The 18,574-nt window shown below is 42.0% G+C and overlaps 1 protein-coding gene across 35 annotated transcripts in view; it reads left to right on the forward strand.

Moving 5' to 3' along the window:
* The window catches only part of NRXN3 (neurexin 3), a 1,031,515-nt gene that overhangs the window by 82,556 nt on the left and 930,385 nt on the right, over positions 1-18,574 (forward strand). For 27 of the 35 annotated variants that reach the window (XR_010988607.1, XR_010988609.1, XR_010988608.1 and 24 more), the window contains exons 3-4: positions 6,545-6,562; positions 16,316-16,345. The exons of the other annotated variants lie outside the window; for them this stretch is intronic. Coding sequence is in view for 24 of the 27 variants with exons in the window: in XM_068148688.1 (XP_068004789.1) it covers positions 6,545-6,562; positions 16,316-16,345 (48 nt within the window). In the remaining 3 variants the exon portion in view is untranslated. The remainder of the gene's footprint in view (positions 1-6,544; positions 6,563-16,315; positions 16,346-18,574) is intronic. 35 annotated transcript variants of the gene reach the window in all.

An 18,574-nucleotide genomic window follows, 5' to 3' on the forward strand; every position in this document is an offset into this window, starting at 1 on the left:
CATTGCCAGGGTATCTTGGTTGCTGGAGAGCAGAAAGCTTAGCTCCACGAGGTAAAGGATCAATTTTCTGTAGTAGATACAGGATCCATTCAACCTTTATACACTTTAGAAGCTGACATACTCAGGTACATATCAGTTAATACCACATTTGACCCTGTGGAGAGGACAGGCTGTCAATGCACACAGTATAGAGAAGAGTATTGGAGGCCTCAAATCACTGTTAATCATTCAGATAAGAATAAACCCTTTCACCTCATTTACATCAGGAGTGCTTTAAAATCACATGTCACTTTTAGTAGAATCGGCCAAATTTCATTCTGCCTCTTTAAGTAGTTCTTGTTCTAACTCTGACATGCTAAACTGCTGTGTTGCCTTCCTATAAGCTGTTAAACATCTGTTTCTTTCACTTCAGAGCTGGCTGCATTTCAGTACTGGCTGAATGATTCCTACATTCACAGCTAATAAGTGCTTTGAGATCCTAAGTATTATATGTGCAAAGGCACAGTACTACAAATGTCTGCAATTCTATGCAGCTTAAAGTTGAGTACTACTCCCAAGAGACTGAAGCCTAAGAGATCCCGTAGGACAAAGGACACAGAGAAGTGTAATTGATTGTAATGAACTTGTTTGTGTATGTGTCACCACTTGTCTCCAGTGAATAAAATCAGAAGTGTTCAACACTCCATTAACACAAATTACAGGGTCCTGTTCTGGAGTGAGACAATAAGACCTACACCTGCTAGTACTGTGAAGTTCTTGATGATCCCAGTGTGCAGCTCAGTGATAGACTTCTTAGGCTTGAGTGGTCTTGGATTTGTTTCAGTATCCTAAACATTTAGCAAACTAAACAGAATTGGTCAAATTTGTTTCTGTGGCAATTCCATTGGAATCAGTGAAAGGATACCAGTGCTGGATTCTACTACCACAGTAAGACAAGATATGTTAATTGAGGGATGAAGTCATGACACTATCAAAGTTACTCTCAAGTCTTTTATGAATTTAATGAATCCAAGATTTTAACCTAGTTAACTATAAATACAACAATCTTCAAGGTGCCTGTCTGAGATTGGGCACTACAGGGATGTTTTGCTAAAGCTTGGAATTGGCCTTGTTACAGAATACAGCTTCACCCAAGCAAATTGTTGTTAGAAGCTGTTCATAGAATGCAGATTCTGTTTCTTTTTATGTTGCCATAACTCTCCCAGGTGGCTTTGAAACAATGTTTCCTGAAGAGAAAGACAAGAAGTCTGTACAGTTTTGCACCAACACTGATTCCCAGCAGCTTGGTATAGGAGGTGAAGTTACGAGCGTATGTTTATCCTTCCCTTAACAGACCAGATTAGAATGGAAGGAGACCACTTGCTAAATCAGCATCGGGAATTAACCCTTTGTTTGATGAAGTGTCAAATGAACGAGGACCTTGATCATTGCAATTTGAAGGGTTTCCAGCTCAGCCAAAATGCAATGCAGCATCATATTGTTAAAAATTTGCATCACAGCTCAGTTAGGAAGAAATCACCCAGTTCTGAGTCGCCAGCATCTCTTACTACTACACCACAGGAGTCCAGGCTGGCTCATCACATCTCTTGAATAATTTCACAGACTGCTATAAATACATCAGTCTATGGTCTCTGAGCTGCTTTCATCTACGTCAGTAAGTGAGTGAGAGTTATGCTCTGTCAGTGAAATTGTACCTGTATCTGTTGGTTGTATTTCCAGCATGATGAGAGTCAAATCTGCTTTAGAAAAACTTTTGTAGGTGTTGGTAACTAAATGCGCTTCAGAATAAGGTAATCTTCCTGGCAGGATCTCCTCTTATTTAGGAGCAGGTCTCCTATGACCCAAACAAACCTCTAAGTGTTAAAACTTCTGCCTTCCTCCTCTCCTCAGTTTCTACCTGCTTCCTAGTCCTCTCCACACACTGGCATTTAGAGAGGGAGCACCCTAAGAGCCCAGAAGGGGGATACCCAAGAACTTGAGAGACTTGTAGTACAAGGCAGTGCTATTCACCTTTAGTTGCCTATTTCCACTTAGCCTAGGATGCTTCTAGCTGACCGCTGGTTTGTGATGTGTGAATTCAATTAGTGGCTCTCAGTTTAGCTGGCAGAAGACAGATGCCCACAGCCCACCAAAGTGGGGGACAAGATTGAATGGACCATGGAAATGGGAAGGAAAGCAGATCTCTTCAAGTCAAGGTGATGTGTACTGGTGGGACTGGAGTGCCTAAAAAGTCTGTGCTGTCCTTGTCTTCCAGCTGGAGAGAGATGTGCACTCTCATGACATCTCCCCTTATTGCTAAACTTCTGGTTAAAAATATTAGAGTTAAAAATACCTCAGACATCTCTTATACAGGCATAGGAATGATCTGAACTAGAATGTTTGCTTTATTCCTCCTGCTCCCCTTCATCCTCCTCCTTCTCCACCCACCCCACCCAGATGGCTAGGGCTGCACCAGACAAAGGCAGCAGCCCTGCTGATCCCTCTTTCAACCCTATTAGCATCAAAGAACAAAAGCAAACAGCACTGTCTTGCTGCTCAGCCCTCTACAAAGGAGCAATAAATGGACTCCTGTGTACAGGATAAAGTGAACTCTGCCTTGCCTTTTGTTGAGGCAGACTTCTCTGTGTTTGAACTGCTCAAAGCTGAAGGAAGTGGAGAAATGTCCATCTGCACAGCAGTAAGTCCCATGGACACTGGCCTTTTTGTTAGCCAATGGGTTCTGCATGCTCCCTGTTTAATCAGGGAAAATTCCACCTCCTGGGTCCCTATGGCAGGTAAAATGTCCCTGTAGGGGGAGGAAGGTAGTGCTGATGGAAGAGGAATAAAGTGGGGGCATGTTTTAAACAGTCCTTTTGAAAGCAAATTGCAAAAACATGGAAAAAAAATTGAGATAATATTTCAGATGGCAGAGTCTGAAGGAGAGTCAACTTGGCTCCCTAAGTCTGGTCACTGCCTATTTGCCATGTCAGTCTTCTACCTTTCTTGAGGCATTAGTTTTCTTCCAGTTGTGGAGCCACCAGCCATAAGGAGCTAGATCAGAGGCTTTTTTAGGGTCTCTTTTGTCAGTATATGCAACTACAATTTTAATCCTGCAGCACAGCAGAATGGTGCACAACCCTGCAGAGGTGTTAAGGGGTTTCCTTTAAGGACTTGCATGGCAATTTTGGTGGCATTTATTGTAGGGCCTTTTATAAGGGCTGGCTGATTACACAGGATTTTTATCTTCACAAAGCAAGCAGTGCTTTCTCTTGTGTATTTTAAAATAAAACCCAAGTACACTCGAAAATCAGCATTTGCCAGCAGATACCACATGGGGGGGTGTCTGCAATGTAAGAAACTCCCTTTGTATTTGGTATGGGAAGTAACAGGAATGACCTGGACTGCCACATAGGTACACACTGCAGAAGTATCACAGAGGTGCAAACAGTGACTTTTCTGATGCAACTAGTATATTCAGAAATTGTGTTGAGTGGAGGCTTTCCAAAAAAGCTGCAGCAAAAAGACAGCTAAGAATAAAACTGGTCAGGATAGGTGATGCCTGCTCTTAGGGATACTGGAAATAAAATAAAATAATAATAATAAAAGAATAAAAGGGAATTCCCCTTTCTGACTATCCCCTATTACTTACTATTGAGAAACCACATTTAGAGATGCTTGTGTAGCTCATAACACTTCATTGTCACCCTTTTTAACAGCTTCATGACCCATTTAATTCATGTACAGTTAAATAAGTATTGTTTCAAGCAGTGTATCAGTTACAGCCCACTGCCTTTTCCTTATTTGCTTAATGTGTTTATCCCTTGCTCACCCTTGGTTATCTCTTTCTTTTGCCCTTTCTATCTGCTGATGCTTTTTATTCCCTAACCATTCTACACATTTCATCCTGGAGCTGCCTGCTGTTCTTGAGCCCCCAAGGTAACCTGGGCTGTAGCTGTGACCAATCTGTTGTCAGATCAGGCTGAGAGAACAACACGGGTCTAGAGCTTTGTACCTGTTTAAAATCAGCTCAAAAACATTTGCTGTACCTTATGGTGCTCTCTTCTTCCTCTTTTGAAATGTTTGATCATTTCTGACTACTACTGATTTTCCCAAGCAACACCTGACATAAATCACATAGAAGTACTATTGTTAGAAAAGACCTTTAAGATCATCAAGTCCAGCCATCATCTAACTCTGCCAGGGCCTCTACTACACCATATTATTGAGCACCATACCTAGATGGCTTTTAAATACATCCAGGGATGGTGATTCAACCACTTTCCTGAGTAGCCTCTTCCAATATTTGATAAACCTTTTGGTAAAGGAGTTTCTCCTAATGTCTAACCTAAACCTGCGCTGGTGTAACTTGATGCCATTTCATCTTGTCCTATTAGTTGTGACTTGTGAAAAGGGACCAACACTCACCTCTCTAAAACCTCCTTTTAGATAGCTGTAGCAAGTGATAAGGTGTCCCTCATCCTCCTTTTCTTCAGACTAAAGTACCCCAGATCCCTCAACTGCTCCTTGTAAGACTTACTCTCAAGACCTTCACTAGCTGTGTTGGCCTTCTCCAGACACACTCCAGCACCTTAATGTCTTTCTCCTACAACAGTGCCAAAAACTGAACACAGTACTCAAGGTGTGGCCTCACCAGTGCTGAGTACAGTGGGACAATTGCCTTTCTAGTCCTGCTGGCCACCTCAGCTCAGGTCCCTGCTGTGGGCTTGTGAAATTTCTGCCATCATGTTCACATTCTGCAGTGGTGTTTAAGGATCTAACTCCTTCCTTCTGCCCCTGCTCTCACTTTTTTTTTTCTTTTTTGTTTTTAAACTTCCATCCTCCGTGGCATGCATTGCTGCCTGACCCTTGTTTGCTTTGCCTTCCTAAATGTCATTATTTTCAGGACAGAATTTCAGTGCCGTGCCTTCCAGGCTTGCATGCCCCAAGACAGCAGTTCTTAGGCACAATTAATGGGTTAAAAGAGAAAAGCCAGCAAATAATGCTCAGCATACCTGACATACATGTTTAGTAGAAGCTATGGAAATTGAATGAGTTGATGCAGTAGCCCCTCCTCTCCTTGTGCATTGTTTTATTTGGGTTCTTAGCTCCTTAGGGAAAGATGGCCTGATAGATGTGTGATGTACTATAGAAACTTCTCTTCAAATGATTCTGGAGCTATCCTAAAGTGACAAACAAAAAGCAATATGCACAGGAATCACTTATTCGCCACTGAAATTCAAGTATCTCAGGAAGACAAGTGACACTGGTTTCACAGCTGGGTTGGACAGGCAGGAGGAAGACTAATGGAAATTGGAAGGGGTATTAGAGGAAGAAGAATACATTCTTAGATGTTGTTGTGTAGCTGAAGCACCCAGCATGTCATGCTCCTAAACTTGTGGCAGAAATGGTTCAGGGCCTGTAGTAGTCTGAATTGTTAATGTATTGTTCTGAAGTCTTACTGGAAAGATGACACCTGTAGCAGATACCTGGGCAAGGTCAAAGGGCAGAATGCTACCTATGAACCTGGTCCCACTATTTTCTCAAAGAGAGGTTTTCTTTTTTTCCTTTGGAGGGCTGCTTTAGAAGGAAAATATTGATCTAGTCTAATCCCATGAGATTTAAGGGATTCCTCCCTCACGGTGTTATGATAAATGTAGCTATTCAGAGCAAACCTAATCCTGGGATGCTAAAAGAAATTGAGACACATTTCTTTTGAAGTACATTCTGTGGGATTGTTAGGCTCTGCCCAAAACAGACACTACATTCAAAGATACGCCTCATCTGTGACTGATACATAGTCTTGCTCCTCTCTTTTTTTAGAGGGCTAATTTATTCTGGGATTTATTTGCTTGATTCTGGAAAGTAGTCTTATGTCAAAGAGAAAAAATACTGAATGGCGTTTGGTTTGAATTCAGCATCTTGTGAAAAAAAAACATGTGGGATGTGCAAGCCTCTGGCACTCCTCCCCCACCCCTCCTACTGTCTGCAATGAAGGATGTTGGTTTGGGAATGATGGGCAAGAGGAATGAAAAAGAATGGACTTTCTTCTACACTTTGGGTCTATGTTGAGTGTCTTTCACCTGGTCATAAATTCACATGGCCCCTCATAAAAGGGGAGCAGGTTCCTTTCTTATTTTCTGAAAACTTGCTTGAATTTATGTGCAATAGAAACCTACTGCAGGCAGATTGTCTTTTGTTTCTTCCTTTTGCATTTGTGTGTGAAAAATAGTAGAATATTTCAACTGATATTCTTACAGGTACTGATGTGGCTTGGTTCTATCTGATTCCAGGAACTCTCTCTCCGGACAGATATGATGATGGATTCACTTTTACATGCACAGTGGAGAGGGAGCCAGTGCCTTCTCCCTTGCATGGCTGGGTGCTTGGCTGCAGATGGGTGGCCTTCAAACAAACCTAATTATTTCTGGTTTTGCATGAAATTGATTTCCATGCAAGGATGCTGAGTTGCTGTGTGCATCTCTAATGGCTTTTTCTCTTCTCTCTCTCTCTCTTTCTCTTTTTTTCCCTGTTCTCCCTTCTGCTTGCCATGAAAACACCTCCACAGATGTCAATCATATTCCAGGTAAGTGTTGCTTTTGCTGAGCTGAAAGCTTGCTCTCTAAGGAATGGTAATGGACGGTTACTAGGGGCAGGAATCTCACCCTGCTTCCTGGGAGTTTACAGAGCAAATTGTCATACTGGACATTACAGAGTCTGGATTGCAAAGTCTTTGCTAAGAGGAGGACTTCACAGTAGTAAAGGTCACAAACTTCCCTCTTAGAAATTACATTGCATTGGTCAGTTAAAGGGATGTTTATTTCAATGAAAACTACATTAAAAGTGGCTGCCTGATTGTCTGGCATTGAACAGTGCATCATATATAACTTGGTTTTGATTTGTCTGTGTGTAGTCTGGCATACAGAGCTAGTTCAGCCATTTTCCTTCTATTGGGGTTTAATCCTTTTGCAGGTCCCACTGATAACTTGTTGAGTTTCATTTCCACTAACAGAAGGATTTTTTTTTTTTGGTTGTTATTTTATTTTAGGTTTTAAAACCCAGTGAGTATCTTTCTGGCTGCATGTGAATGTGTAATCTTATTTAGGTATCAAAATTCTTGACAGGGCACAGATGATCTATGTAAAAGGAAAAAAAAAAAAGTGTGTTTTCTGTGCTTGTTTATTTGGGCAATTCTTCCACAAAGAAGTATTTTACCACAGAGAACTCCATACCTCCCTCCCCAGATTACTCTCTCATTGCCAAAAGGATCTGAGTCCCACAGCTCTAGCAAGAATGGTTAATCAAACTAGACCACCTTATGCTGTAGTCCACATCCTGTTGCCACTGAAGCTTAAGAAACTAATTTTTACCTCATGCTTAGGCAGCTCCACCTGGCTTATCATTATATGAAATGGAAATGAGAGTTGAGGGAAGCAGCTGGCATTGCCCTGGCTGGAGTGGGATGATGGGAGGGTTAAGACACTCTTCCTTCTCAGCTTTCTGCATAACTTTTGCTAAATTTGGCCTGGACCTGGAATAAGTTCTCCATTCAATTTGCTTCTTTTCTACACTTGGGTAATCAGATTTTGTGAAACAGTTCAGTGAGACACATTGAGGGCTGGCTGCTTGGGTAATTTCCCTGCATACTTGGCTATTTTGGCTTTCCTCATCAGCCTCCTTTTTGCATCCTGTGCTTATCTCAGCTGGCAACAATGAGGATGGAAGGGGCCAAATGTTGCCTGGTGTGCCTTGGAAAGAAAAGCTTTGTCAAACATGCAGTTGAATCTTTGCAGTGACCCACGGGGCTGAACATGTACTTTCTCTGCCCCAGTGTGAGATGTCCAGGAACTCCTGTCTCCTCTCATCATGTCAGGATCTGACAGGATGTGCACCAAGGTCTCAGGGTCACAAGTCTCTCCACCATGTTCTGAAGCTGTTGGTAGAACTGAGAGGGCATGGCCTTGCTATGCTCTACCAGTAGGACTCATGATATTATGCCATGAATGAACGTTACTTTGAACAATATCAGCACCATGTCCCAGGCCTGCACAGCATGGTAGAGGGCAATGGCATCACTAGCAAGAGCCCAAGCAGAGGTGTCACAACCAGGACAGGACCATGTTGCTGTTACACAGGTGTCCTGGAGTGATCCATCCTTCTGTTCTCTGAAGGGACTCTTCTGCCCCACTAAACTCTTACTCTTGTAATATATATGCTTGGAGGTGCATTTTCTTTTTTTTTTATTCTCCCCATTGCTTATGTACATGTTCTTGTTCTCAGGACTGCTGTATTCTTTCTCATCTGGATTTCTAGTCACATGTGAATGCTTTTTTTCTGTGTGCTCTTGCACTCACCCATGTTTTCTTTCTTGCAATTACCCACACCTCATTATTGGGCTCTGTAACTGTTTATTAGGCAGCCTAATCCTTTGCTCAGCTCCCACGGGGGAGGACACTGGCTTTGCTGTGTGACTAAGAACACCAGGGGGGTTTGGGTGTGCACTTACCCTCTGCCTGACTGTGCAGAAGCTTTCTTCCTATTTGGACATCTAGCTATCTGTATTGTGAGAACAGAGTCCTGCACCCCTGTCTGAATGGTTGCTTCAACTATCCACTGTTTGCAAGACAAATTAGGGATGTGAAGAGCCCATTGATTACCTGAGTATTTTTACATGTTGAATAGACTGATTAAAAATAAGTCCCCAGTAAGAGAAGACAGCTGTGAATAGGCTGGGACTGGTGGCAGAGAGGACCGCAGAGCTCTGCTGGGAGCAGTTTGTTCAAGGTGCAAAGAATCTTGTTCCAGAATAAACAGAAATGTGTAGTATGAGCCTTCCCAGGCTGTGAGATCTCTGCTTGTGAAGAAGGGGTACACCAGCCACAGGGACTGGTGTGATGCACTGAAGATCCCATCTGGCTTATTTCACAAATGAAAAGAGTTCATGAGATACTAGTCCAGCTAATGTAATGGCCCCAGTCACAAAATAACAACACTGCATTGTAAGCAGCAAAGTCAAGTATTTCGAGCCCTGGAGATGGGACTCCTGCTGTCTGTACTCAGCTGGTTCATTGATTTATTTTGTCATGTTTCCCATTGGGGTTATAGCTATAGCCTCACCTTACCTTCAGAACACACAGAAATCTTAGGTTGAAGATTATGGAGGTTAAGAGCTTCTATTATTCATGCCACACTTATCCTCTTAGTGGGAGAGACCTTCACATGTTCATGGGGAAGAGGCTAAGAGATGAAATTCTGAGCATTTTGATGTCATGATTTTACTTCTCACTACAGTTTACTGGATGGACTCAATCCAGTAGGAATGACCTAGTTAGTTGGGACCCTGAGGAAAAATTTCTTTGTTTGCCCAATCAGCTCCTTCAAGAAGGTACAAATATCCTTGAAGGAACAAGCATACTACCACTTTTTTTTTTTTTTTTAAATCAAAGCCATTAATTTTTCAAACTCTGTCTTTTAATGCTTCTTTCACTTCTTCCTCTCTGGGCTACTGCTTTAGTCTGCCTCCATAGCTCCATGTCATAGCATCTTTCAAGCAGTGCCTATATGCTGGCTTCTACTTCTTTGAAACTGAACTTTGATTTTTGGTCATGAAAATACGTGAATTTGAAGTTTCCTGTCTGGAGAAGGTACTTGGTCAGGGGTAGAAGTCACCCATGCCTTATCTTCAGTGTCACTCATACAGGTGGTCGAAACCAGTTTGTACAGGCTTATTTTCATCATAGGTACTGCCATTGTTTTAATTCTTACATACCCTTTGCACTAGGCACTATCCCCCAGTCAGATTCTTTTGCAGTGAAATGTGAATGTTTTTCCACTTAAACTTCCACACCCATTTGCAACAATATGACAGTGGTGAACACTGGGGTCAGAGCCCAGAAGTGTCGTCTTAGGAAAGTAGACACTGTCACTGGTTAAAGTACTTTATGACCTCATATTGCATCCAGATCAAGGTGTTGAACAGTCACTGACTGACGTATTTTCTCTAGATGTGTCCAGACTTTGTTTTTCTTAACCCACTTATTTATATATTTATTATTTTTTTTAAACTCCATTGTACCCTGTGAAAACCAGCCTCATCATTTAATCATTCTGATGTTGAAAGTATTTTCTTTCAGTTCTTTTTACATCTGTTACTTGAGAATTTCATTCAATGACTCCTGTTCCTTGTGTTTTGGCAAATGGAAAAAAAAAAATATGAAATTAATTGTTCACCTGCTTTGTCTTATTTGGGATTTCAGAGATGTGTTTTCCAAGCTGACAAATTCTCTTTTGTGCCCAAGAGGTGGCCTTTTCCCAACTTGTGCACCTACTTGATCCAGGCGCATTTGCAGTGATACGCATCATCTTACGGGTCAGCCATAGAATGCATTCACCCTCAGGTTTTGCTACCTGCACACATTCGTTTGTGCATGTGGCCTTCTTTGTGAATGCTTGAGTGTTCATTTTGTGCTTTCAAACATTACCTGTTTGTAGCCCTCCCTATGTGAATACTTCTAGGAGCATGCCACATGCGCGCTGTTTCTGCCGTGGGAAAAATGAGATAGTGTGGCTTGATCGCTCCTTTTGCCTGTGGATGCTGGGGCAAATGACTTTGACTTCTGCTTCATGCTCTTATTCCTTTGATCACTCAGAGTAGTTGCCATGCACCCTGACTTACTGCCCCAAATAATGACAAAACCTGTCCTGGAATTACATAGCAGAGGAAGCAGAGGGAATGGAAAAGAGGAGCTAGCACAGCTGTTGTGTGTAATTGGATTGGAAGTGGGCCTCCGGCTACAATAGCAAAACTGCACTCCCGGCTGGCCTCACTGCTGGGGCCTGCGAGGAGCCCCTTGGCTGTCATGCATATCATGGTTGAATCAAACAAAAATGACTGCTCCCCATCCTGTGCCACTGCTTTGCCCAGTTAGAATGAAAAAGGTGTCATGTGTGCCAGCAGGCAAGGATCAGGTCATCCCTTTGGCAAAGCTGACATGTCTGGCAGGTGAAAGGTCTGAACAAAGCCTCAGAAGGATCTCAGAATTTTATATTTTTTTTTTTTCTTTTGTTTTTGGTCTCCATCCATTCTTTGCTTCTCTCAAGATAAGGGTTTTGTTTCTTCCTCTAAGTGCCATCCTTTGACCCTGCTGGAATGCCCTCTGCTTGGTACATAGAGACTCTTATGGAGTCTTCCTTGGTCTCTGGGTTTTAGAAAATCTCAAGATGCCTATTTAAAGAAGGACCACGTGGGAAATGAAGGACTTGTCAGCTCTCTCCCCTAACTAGAAAAGGGAACTGCTGATGGAGCTGGAGTAGGAAGCACAGAGAAGAAAAAAACACACAACCAAAACCCAAACCAACCTGTTTCTTAAGGAATGGCTGGGTTTAGGAAATTAGGAAAGGGTGTGAAACAGCAGACTCCATCACTCATCAGAGTGCTCTTCTGTATAATAGATGTAACTTTATTTTTGGAAGAATCCCTGGTTTGCTTGATTTCTTTCTTCAGCTCTGCTGTAAATGATTTCTGTGTATATCCTGAAGAGAGGGCACAATGCTCTAGCTCAGACATGCATTGCAGCTGGCCCTGTTATTGCTTGAATGGGTCATGGAGCTTGATACCCAGGAAAGGATCCTCTCTGGGCAAACCTGCCCCTGGGGATAGCTGTGCTGCTGCTGCTGCCTGGCAGTCTCTCTTCTCATTCATAAAGAGCTTTTGGGCTAATCATCTGGCAGCATCATTATAAGGGAAATACTAAGATTGCCTGCCTTAACAGAGCAATTGAGCAGCGTGCACATGCACAACAGAGCGTGGGCCCAGTAACTCGAGACAACCTATAATTACCTAGATGGACTCCATTCTCCTTTGTTGCTGCAATCATTTGTTACTCGTGTTTTGTGTTCTTGTCCTCCCCACCTTCCTAGGTTTTGTGGCTTTATTTTTCCATTTTAAGTACTAAGTACCTAAATGTGGTGCTGGATGGGGAGGAGTGGAAGCAAGGTTCAAACTGCCTCCAAGGTTTCCTTCATTTTCTCCACCACCCCGAAAATTGTGGTAAACCCTTAAAGCTGAGGACTGATGTGCTCTGAAGCTACTTTAAAAAATGTCCTCTGACTTCTTAAGAATCTGGTGTTGGCCTTAGATACTTCATACAACTAAAGCCACTTAATTTTAATATTTTGATCTAGCAAGCAGATAGTTCACCATATTTTTTAAAAATTGAAATGTTACTTCAAGATTAATATTAATCCATGGTAGTAGGTTAAAGAAATATATAAAAAGCCCTCCTGGACCTAAATAGGAGCAGTCAGTTGTGGCAGGCATGAGTTGTGGCCAGAGAGCAGGTTTTATGTGTCTGTCTGCCCTCATCAATGGACGTGTTATTTTAATAATGAGGCAATATTCTGAAGAAGCAGGCCACTTTCTCTTCCCATTACTGCTGAAAGTCTGAAGAAGCTGGGGCTCAAGAGGCGGAGCACAAGCAGATGCTTGTCACTATCTAAGAAACCTGTTCAGAGCCTTTTTCTGAAGCCATGCACTTGTCCTTACTGTCACTCTCATTTGAGGTTCGGGGATAGCACATCGCCAGCTTTCTCACTTCTACATAAAATTTCCTTGCAAGCAAACAACTTTATTCTCAACTTTTCTGAAACTTTTTGTAAAGCACTTGCTGCCCACTATTTTTTGGGGCAGTCGTTGTGCCCAGTCACTAGATGATTATATGAATGACTAGATTGGTTTAGAAAAAGCACACAATCCCTTGACTATTATGGCTCATGCAGGTTTGTGCCAACCTTTTCCCAGTTCTACACTGACTTGACTTGCCATGCTGGATCTTTACTCAGAGAATATCAAGGATTCAAATTAAAACATGATTCACCTGGATTTTGGTGAAAATTCAGATTTTATTACACAATTACCCTGGAATAGGGTGCCTGTTGGCACAAACAATAGTTGTCTATAGGGATAAATTGCTTTGGGGCAAAATGAGTTTATTTAGCATTTGTGCCTGCTGAAAGCTTTGCTGGCCTGTATGGATCATGCCCAAATGGCATGGTGATAGGTAGCCACCTAGTTCTGTCAAAATCTGGTCTAGTTTGCAGGTCTCAAAAATTTTCACACTTAGAATAGAATTGAATAAACGAAGTTGGAAGAGACCTTCGAGATCATCACGTCCAACCTATCATCCAACACCATCTAATTAACTAAACCATGGCACCAAGCACCCCATCAAGTCTCCTCCTAAACACCTCCAGTGACAGCGACTCCACCACCTCCCTAGGCAGCCCATTCCAATGGCCAATCACTCTCTCTATGAAGAACTGCTTCCTAACATCCAGTCTAAACCTCCCCTGGCACAACTTCCTGCATTGACATGTTGGATGCCCTATTAGTTTGTTACAGTGGTGCCCCATGCCACCTTGAGATGAGTTGGACTTTTATGATTTGGTTTGGTGCCTTGTCATGTCTTGAAACTGCTGTAAAGGTGAGACAATGATGTTATTTAATGTTTTCAGTGTCAGTATTACTGTGACTAATTTAAGGCCTTTGTAACACAGGCTGCAAATACCATACATTTCAGATCTCAGTGGTTGAAGATCTTGGTTGTTAATATTTTGTTGGAGTTAAATTGCAAGGAAGCAAAGTTCTCAGATGAGAAAAGCTGACATGTTGTTTTATTGTTTGTTATTATCCTATCTACTCATGAATCTGGAATTCTGTTGGTGTTCTTTTTGTTAAAATAAAGATCTGTGTTGGTGGATAACTTGAGGTAACACTGTTTTGTTTGCTATATCTCCATGTCAACACTCCTTGTTCTTCCTGTTTTAAAAAGGAAAATGCAACATTTCAGGGGAGGGAGATTATTTTTTTACCCATCTCCCTACCTCCAATGCTAGAGGATCAAGAGGTACACAGAATACAACAGCTGCTGTTTCAAATTTATCAATAAGCAGAAAGAGTCAATATTGCTTAGGGAGATTTTCTCTCACAGATATTTGAACCAAGGCTAAAACAGGGGCCAGGATTGTGGGTACATTTGGAGGTGCACTCACTCTTGAACTGCAGGCAAAAGGCTCTGGGCTGTGTTTGGCTGATGTGCCTCATAGGGCACAAAAGATTGGACTTCTGGGGATAAGGACAAAAGAGTTGTTGATGTTACTGAAGTTTTTATATTTTTTCTAGCTCCTCTGTGGCTGGTGGAGAGAAGGCAGAGCTCTTGTGGCATGATTCAGGGTGTTTAATGCAGGCTCTTGCTTTGAACATTCTCTGGAGGTTTCTCTTGGGCAGTGTCCCATCTTCCCAAGTGGACAAGGCCCTTGACATACCCAGCAACTGAGATGCTGTGCTTCTCAACCACATCTTTCCATCCCTGTGGTGTACCAGGGCTGAGGGCTGGGAATCCCAATCCAGCTATGGGTCTGATATGCCTTCCCTGTTTGGCGAGCTTCAGCTGCATGTCATACTTCCACTTTCTTGCCTTTTCTCTTGTTCCATCATTACTACAGGATCTTGATGATTTGTAGGTCCTAGCGATTATAATTTTGTCTTCTCATCTTTTACAATGTCTTTGACAATGACTTTCATGTGCCCATTTGTTCAGACCTAAGATTTGTCTACCAAGACTGATGGGGTCAGTGGCCATAAACAGAGACACAAATTCAACCCACTCTACTAGCAGAGCAAAATTATTCAGTGAAATTATATCTTGTAATTTAGACTAGAAATATGTCCCACAGTAGAAAATCTTATATGTTTATTTATAGCTAAGAAACAACACACACAAAAAACCCCCAACCAACCAAAAAAAGAGAGCTATGTTGTATTTATGATTATTTTTCTAAATCCATAATAATCTTCAAGAACATTAAGACATCTGCATCCCTTAGACTGTACAATTATTAATCCCCTTATCTGGTTTGGAGTTCTCTGTGGGTGAACATATTCTTGGGATGATCTGGATTTTAAACTTCTATAGCAGAGGCAAATGAAAAGTACAAAAGAGAGAGAAACAAACAAATTCAAACTCAGCATGCTGCTTGTTGAAAATTTTCATCCTAGTAAATTCATTTGACCTCTCAGTCCTGTTGAAATTAAGAAAGTCACAGTCATGCTTCATTAATAGACTGACTCAAGATAGGGTGTGTGTATGTATATACGGGTATCAAAATCCCTGCCATACTAAGTGCTTTGAGAGGTGGGAAATGTGGAGAAGGAATCAAGCTAAGGGAAGGTGGTCAGGGAACTCAATACAAAAGGGTTCACTTAGGCCTTTAGTGGGTATGCCTTGATTTTTATTGTTAGTTCTGTGATACCATGTGGCACAAAAATTAAGCAACGAGTCCATTGGATAGCTTAATGGATTGGGCATGAGTATATATACAGTAGTATGGAAATGATGATTGTGTGAATGCAGTTGTATAGTATGCATATTTGAAAATTTGGGCTAGAAATGAGTTTTAATTGAAACTAGGAAGTGTTATGCTGGAAAGATTTATTGAGCAGCGACTGGAGCAGCCCAAGTCATCATCACAGCCCCACCTACAGAGCTGATAGTGACTGTAACTGCTGAGGGGAGCTGTACTGCTGTCTGGCTTTACCTTGAGTTACAAAACCAAACAATAGCTTTGGCAAATGAGTCGTAAGCTAACCCACTGCCCTCAGAAGCTGAATCTCCAGTTCTTCCTGGAAAGAAATGCAGTAGTGTTAAAAATAAGTTACATGGTTTTGTTTTCAGCCTTTGCCAGTTCTGGTGTACTGGTGTCTAATTAGTGAGTGTGAGCAATTTTCATCAACTGTAAATACATGGTGAAACCACTATGTTGAAGAATGAAGATAGCTCACTCCTGGTTTGTGTATGCATTTAGCCCAGATGTTTTGCCTGAAGCAGATGTAGTAGAATCATGGCATCCCTTTAACTGACCACTGCAGCCTCGAATTTTTAATCATCAGCTGAGAAGTTATTTCTATACAAGCTATTTCTGTCTCTAGGGGAGTGAATGCTCCCTGCAGAGCCCTGTTGCAGACCTTGGCTTTCCTACTCCACTTAGCCATATCAAGGTACAATACCTCTGGAGTTGCTCCCCAAGGGATATGAAAAAATGTGAAATACAGTTCTGCAAATATCAGGAGGGTTTTTTTTCACCTGTAACAGATGCTTCCCTGCTCAGTGTGGAAAGCAGCACCTGTAAATATGTGTACTCTGTGTGCTACACCCATACTTGGTCGAGTTCAAGTATGTGAGCTCCAATCCTCTTGGACTGTGATTACTATGCATGGATATTGCTGCTTCTTTTCCTGTTTTGTTCCTTTTTTTCTTACTTCCTCTCTCTCTCTTTTTCGAAGGCCTCTCACACCTGATGATGAGTGAACAAGGTAAGTCCTTCGACTTTCTCTTTGTTTTCGTCACTAATCATGAAAGAGTTTTGTCCCTGCTGCTTTGCTGAGGTGGGCTATGCATGGCAAAAGCAACTAAGCCTACTGGGTGCCAGACAAGCCATTTGCATTTTTGCCTCTGTGTCCCATGAGTTGTGGCTGCTTGTCAGCCTGGGACTCAGGTGCCTGCAAGGGAGCATGAGATAATGCCATTGACAGTAAAGAGGTATGTTTCTGCCTTCCATGCAGCCCCACAACTGTTATATCTTGCTATTTCTTTCTTCGTTGTGCCGTCTGGAATGACTCCCGCTTCTGACTCGTAAATGTAGACCTCAGAGTTGGTCTTTATTTTTAAGAGTGTAATTATTACAAAAAATATGTTAATAGCCCTCATGGCATGATCCTAACTCATTATGAATCCTGAGAAAATTGTATATAATGGCCTATAAGTCCTGTATCTGCAATTTAAATTTTTCAATATGCAAAGCACAAAATGGTTTAGAAAAAGAACGGGGCTAACCCCAGGCTGGGCTACAAATCGGATCTAGGCCTGTATCAGAGTTCACATTTTAATATCTCAGTCTGGATTGTGCTGCAGATCTATCTACTACGATATTGTGAGATCATTAGTCCCATTTTGCACTAGGGACATGTGGACCAAGAAGCTGGTGAGAAGAGGGATGATTCTGTTTTCTCCTAACAGAATTGGTGTCTTGTTGACATGGCATCAAGTGTTAGGTCTGGTCAGGACATTAAACAAGTGACAAATGCTCTCTATTAACCCCATTCCCTTCCCAAAGGGGAAAAGAAAGTGGAAAAGGGAGAGAGGTATGAATTGGAAAAGTGAAAGTAATTTGAATACTAGAATTACATATATATAACCCAATATTACACTCAACTGCCTTGATGGCAATTGCCTCACCATCATCACTGATATGGTGTCAGAAGTCTCAGACTGGACTCAGCAGCAGATGAGAACTGGATTCAGGAGCTAGATTCTTGATCTGGATTTAGCAACTCATAGATTGGGATTGATGGCAGAATGGACAGAGAATGGACACTGGTCATTGAGGAAGAGAGCTTGACCCTAATGATCCCTCGACTTTATACTGAATATGGCATGTATGGAACGGGATACTTAGTTGATCAGTTTAGGGTCATCTGAACTGTCCACTCCTTCTTGCAGGTGCAGCTTTTTTTTCGACACCCCAAATGTGGTACACAAGATTTAGCAGTGACCTTGGCCTTCATACCAGTCCTTGGTATGAGGAAACACTGAGAGTTATTAGTGCAAGAAGCAGACACGGTCTTTGAAATCATGCTGTTAATTACAGAAAGTGCAGTTACGTAGAAGAGACGGAGCTGAAAAGTTAAATCCCTTAGCAGGATTTGTTCTGTTCTAATTCAAACCAGGACACATGGGTACACAGGGAGGAATCAGCAGCACTGTTAAACAGTCTGGTCTTGCAAATGCAGTTACATGATTGAAGTCTTGATGCAAGATGTGTGCATGCGGTACACTAGGAAAACCAGACAAACTGTTTATGGGGATAAAATGCAAGTTTAGATTCTAGAGCCTGATTAGGTTTTCCTAGGCCAGATGCACACAATGTTATTTTTGCCATTAAGTGAACATGTATCTGAGGTTAGATAGTCCAAAGAGTCAACAAGATAGAACGTAGCATCTGTGAAGGCTCAATGGTAATTAGGTGCTTGAATAAAAGAGAAATAGCGTATCTGTATCTCAGTGAAATGTAGAGAGGCTTAATACATAATCAGTTTTTGTCTTGTAATTCCAGGCCAAAAGGTATGCTCTGAGGTCATGGAAGTTTAGGAAATAATCAGAAGTGAAGTTGGGGCTCACTTTTCAGTTTCTGTGCAGCTTAGCATCCCTGTGTGGTGAGAAAGATAGGATAAACAGGGCTCTTTATGAACACATGTCAAGACCATGGTATTGGATGTGTGGAGCATCTGACTAAGCTCCTTCTCTGTCCCCACTTATTATTCATCTGGGCTTTTGGCTTGGAAGTCATGCTTGTTGAAGTAGCATCCAGCATACAGGTCCCTTCAGTGTGTCCTAGTTGCTTAGGATGCAAATGAGTATGGCAAATCATTGGCAGAGGAAGGATGATGGCATGTTGGGAGTGGCTAGGACAGTGAACGCATGTTATTGGCTGAATGTGAGCTAGCAGTATGTTCAGGTGAGCAAGAAAGCCAAGAGCATCCAGG

Source organism: Melanerpes formicivorus, unplaced genomic scaffold, assembly GCF_026170545.1.
Source record: "Melanerpes formicivorus ecotype bairdi unplaced genomic scaffold, bMelFor1.0.p_v2 SCAF_17, whole genome shotgun sequence".
Taxonomy (NCBI): Eukaryota; Metazoa; Chordata; class Aves; order Piciformes; family Picidae; genus Melanerpes; species Melanerpes formicivorus.